General features: G+C 35.0%; 1 protein-coding gene across 1 annotated transcript; it reads right to left on the bottom strand.

Moving 5' to 3' along the window:
- Nucleotides 1-610: 610 nt before the first annotated feature.
- On the bottom strand, nucleotides 611-4,432 carry LOC110444869 (high-affinity choline transporter 1-like; the record flags this gene model as incomplete). Its single annotated transcript, XM_021489223.1, has 4 exons — nucleotides 611-2,293; nucleotides 2,835-3,064; nucleotides 3,777-3,906; nucleotides 4,280-4,432. Coding segments are annotated over 4 exons (1,158 nt in total), but the record flags the coding sequence as incomplete, so codon positions are not given.
- Nucleotides 4,433-5,241: the final 809 nt, after the last annotated feature.

The following is a 5,241-nucleotide window of genomic DNA, read 5'->3' as shown; positions in this document are numbered from 1 at the left end:
CTACATGATTATCTGGTGTACATGTTAGACCCACAGTATGACAGGGTAATAATAGTAAAAACCTATACCTGATAGGCAATAATGTTCAACTCTAAAACAAACTTAAAATTGAAAAAATGTGTGAAATAAAAACAGATGACAATATAAATGTATACATAAAGTTGTAAAAATTTCAATGTAGTTTTAAAGTACGAAAATCATAAAAAAACCTTCAATGGAATTTTAATGTAGATATATGGAATGTTGTTTTCATTTAGTTATACCAACCACAGTAGTGAATTAACTTGCAACATTCATGTTCTTTAAAGTCAGAATATGTTAAAACTTTAATAGTTTCACAAAAATGTCTGCTCTTCATCACTTGACATGATGATAAAAATCCAACTCAAAGTACCCTACGTACAATACCGTATACCAGGACATTTGTCACTGCAGTTTAACATACACTTTTGCCGTCTGTTACGAGGCCGACTTGATCACTACAGCGGACATTAGTAAAAACATAATAATTGAATTTAAATATAGTATAAGATTAAGTTTTAAAGTATACAGTACATGTTGATGTTTAGCAGAAAAAATAATTGAAAAGCAATTCTATTTAAAACCCGATATCTTAATTATCACAGAGACTGGAGGTACAGTTCATGGTATCTGGATTTTTATCAGATGGGTGAAAAGATTTCAAAGAAATTACATCACATAGTTCAACCTAAAGAAAGTCTTTGCTTTAGTTGGTGATCTTAATCGTTCAGAAACAAGGTTAAATTTCAGTGATAGTCTTGTCATCCAGATATATACATTTTTTTAAATCCAAATTTCCACAGCCTGATGAACATTGATTATTTGTCTAATCAATATAACAAATCTTGATCAACTGTCCTTCAAGTCTATATGTGAACATACACCAGGTCAACTCACAACGACATATAACCAAACACACTTCCAGTATTGACAACAATCATACTTCTGTATACTTTTTTTCACCAAAAAAATGGATTATGATCTACATAGTTAATGGTACTTTCTTGTAATAGTATATTTATATATATATATATAAGTTATAGGTCATATCAAGGTCATTTAAGTCATATGTCTTGTATTATGTTAAGTAACTCTTTTATCTAAAATATCAGAGATAAAAATAATGAATATAACACATGTATATTTCATATTAAAGTTTGTATTAGAATTACAATAAAAAAAATCAAACTTAAATGAAATATCAAGCAATACACTTATACTGTTACCTGTCGTGTGAATATCGTTATTGGTTCATTTTTTTTTCAGACATACAAAATAAACCTTGAAAAAGGAAATAAAAAAAATATCTAAAAATATTTATAATTAAAAACGATATTTATTAACCAGTATCCTTTAGAATCAAACCAACAGCCGCACTGTTTACACGTGCCTCGGGTATGATGGAGGTGATCGCTGTTGGCGATTATGAATTTAAAATGACCAAAGCGTCTCAAAGATTCTTCTTCAATATACACTTCACCTGACCAGCTCCTTTTAAAATACCTCTTTAGAGATCAGCTTTTTATTCCTTCTACATTTAAAACAGGGCAGACAAACATGATAACATTAGACAGTGTTGGGGATGACATTTGAAGGTTACGCTTCCTGACCTAATACAATAACAGCATTACTTCCATTGAGGAGCCAGTAAGTTGGTCGAGTGATTTGGGGAACTGGGCGATTTTCGCTCCCTGAGATATGCTGTTTCCGCTCCAATTAAATCCTCTTGGGATATTTTCAGTGCAGGGTTGATCTTGCCATTGGGCTCCTTGGTTGGGGTGATGGCGGTTAATTCACAGGGCCCTTGGTCCTTCAATGCTATTGTCTCTTCTGGTGTGTTTACCACACACATAAATACGTCATACTTCCTATGTAGTATCCCTGCCTCGAACAGGTACTTAAGGGAGTATGATACAGACACCAATACAAAAAATGACAGAAGCATACTCAAGGTTTTAAAGGGAAATAACTGTATTTCATCAACTTCATCATAAAATGGAAACTTTATCAAGGTAGGTACATGCATGGACTTCTCCCCACCTGACAGCCTGAAGAAGAATGCAGTGATGAAGCCGGCCAGGGAGCCGTAGGTGTTTGTTCCCTGTAGATAGATAACACTACAAAGCTGAGGAAAGAGCACCACATATACAAGGTCTGAACACAGGTACCAGAGATCATAAATTGATTCCACAGTTATCGCCATAGCAGTGGCGAGACCACCCACTCCAAATATGGCAATCCGCATCACCCACAGAATCTCGGCCTCTGATGCCTGAAAAGGTCAAAGTTTAACTCATTGACTGCAGGTACAATGCACATTGTCAGAACATAGATTACTAGAAATTGATTTTAATGGTTGACAACTAGATTATAAGATTACTAAAATTTGATCTTATTAAATATATAAGTTAAACAATTTGTAAGTCATGAGAATTGTGTACAATTCATGCACATTCAAATATATACTGAAAATGATACAACAACTGAATAAACATACAGAAGCTGTTGGACAACAGCACTGCTCAGTTTGTTGAAGAATTAAAACAAAATAGTCAAGTTCAAAACAGGTGAAAAATTAAAAAAGCAAATAAATAAATCACCCCTATAAGGAACCTCCATGACAAGTATCCCCATTCTGGTAGGTTATACTGATGCTTGTGTTGATCATACTCTTTGTTTCTATTATGTTTCACCAGTATGGAGCTCTAGAGTGAATTCACTCATGGGTATGCCCAAGATCTTTACCACATCATATTCAATTAGGAAGGCTGGATTGCCCTCATATTTAAATTGTATGATTTTACAAATCTCACCTTCTGTCTAAATATCAGCTTGTATATATTCCTAGCAAACATGGCACTAGCAGATAAGATAGAGGAGTCCGCAGAGGACATGACAGCTGCTGACACTGCTCCGAGGCCAAAGAATGACACCCAGGTGGGGCTGAGGTACTGAAGGACCATCGGAAGGATCAATTTGATATCCTCCTTAGGGATGGGCACAGTGCGATGATCTACGATGGCATAGTCAGTGGCATTCCAATCTGATGCAAAGTGATGCAATGATAAATATATATCTTTTACATATACATTTGTATTTATAATAAAAATTTGTTGGAAATAAATAATTAAAATTGATGGATTGCATAACTGGTCGGCAAATTAGACAGCCTCCATTTTACGACCTTGTTTCTAAAGAAATATGTACACAGATGTTCTTACCTGTAGTTATAGAATACTTATACTACAAACACTTTTCCTGCCTACACAAATACTTGGTAACAGCTATGAACCTAATCTACATATGAAGGACTCCTTAATGGAAGATCTGGCAAATTTTACATCATCATCATTGTTATGCGGTTTTGACAAGACGGCAGAAATAGCCAATTTATTTTTATTTTTATTTTTTCAAATGACACATGTACAGGGAATTTGATGAATATTTGTCAAGTTTTCAACTGTAATTTAGAAAATATACTATATTTATTGTACATTTATACAGTGTGGGGAAATTTAAGTATCAATATAGATATTGATCATGTTAACCTGTATATACACTGGACATAATGAGATTCTGTTTAGAGGTCTGACGCACCTTGCCCCAACGTTAGTTGTGGGTGGTGTGCTTAGTTTGGTGATACAAAATTTCTTCAGGTTTTAACAGTCATGGCTCCATCTAACAATTCAGAACAAGGAAATGATAACTAAGAGCACTTGATATCCTATTTTTAGATTCAATCGTAAAGTGCGTACCTGTGACAGTTGCTACAGCACCAATGAGGACCGACGGGATAGACATGACAATACACCCCCCAGCTGCAATATACGATAATAGCTTGGCATTTGATGCAGTTTTTGCTGACAACACTCGCTGAAAATAAACCTGCAAACAAATCATGGTATGAATTAAATACAGATTATAATATGAAGTGTAGAAAGATATGGTAGATTTTCCTCCATTCCATTCAAAACTGGCATTTATAAGTGTATCTAAGAAACCAGATAATCTGCAGCTGAAAACTGGATAGGGATATCTTATATCTAATGATCAGAAGATTTGTAGGTGAGAACTGGAACTATACTGTATATAGCGATAATGGAGTTGTAAGTAAGAACTGGAGCTATACTATATATATATCAATCAGTAAAGTTTTAGATGAGAACTGACTGTATCTAGTGGTCAGTGGAGTTGTAGGTGAAAACTGGAGTTATACTGTATCTAGTGACCAGTTGTCTAACTACATCATGTGACCTACCTGCCAAGGTATTCCTCCAAAGATAAGGAGGAGAAAGCTGTCAATGTAGTAGCCAGAATACTTTGGGTCAAGCTCTTGAACCCAGTAGGTGGTAGAATTGAAAGTGATGTCCCCCACTGCCTCATGGGTCATAGCAAATGGTATGCTCAGCCACTGCAACGGGTAAACAATAATTCACATACAGCAAATCCAATGCACCACATTTACATTTCCTACCTCACATACAAATGGAGTAAATAATTTTTATGTTGGGGAAGATTTCATCGGACAACATGGAAAATTAATTTCCACTGGCAAGTAGTGTACTTCATGGCATATACCAGGTAAGTGTTGTACAATTGTACAGGGTATCACGAGGAGTAAGTAACCTTAATCAGTATTGTAATACTGTACATGGTCGCCCATTAAGTACTGTACTGTATAAAGAATCCCCTAAGTATGTAAATCCACCAAGTATTGTCTTCTGTACCTAAAATCCCCACAGTAACGTTATCTCAATAACAAATAGTAGTAACTAATGTATGTACATGTAACCCCTGTAGACAAGACTTCATCACAATTTTAGATGAATCGTTACACATTTAAGAGGGATATTCAAGCACTGGAAAAGTACATCACAAAATAGCTTTGTTATTACTGTCTAAGCTGTGGCTAACCCAGACAATCAGTGGAAGTTATATAGCACGTTAGCCGAGGAATAAAGTGTTTTTATTAGGATTCTGGCGACATGTCTAATACTGCTAAGTTCTGTGTCAATCATCTGGGAACAATTTAACACCAATGTAAATAGGTCACATATATAAGTTGGTACCATGAACTCGAAAGATCAAGTCCACACATAAATGATGTAAAACAGTCCCCGTATTCTGTTTTGCACTAAATATTTGTGTAGGTGTTAAGAAATATTGTCAACTACAAATATGATCAGTTACAGTCGACTGCCATATACTCAACATTGACAT

This window comes from Mizuhopecten yessoensis, unplaced genomic scaffold, assembly GCF_002113885.1.
Source record: "Mizuhopecten yessoensis strain PY_sf001 unplaced genomic scaffold, ASM211388v2 hete_36183464, whole genome shotgun sequence".
Classification (NCBI taxonomy): domain Eukaryota; kingdom Metazoa; phylum Mollusca; class Bivalvia; order Pectinida; family Pectinidae; genus Mizuhopecten; species Mizuhopecten yessoensis.
This window is presented reverse-complemented; position numbering and strand designations above follow the sequence as displayed.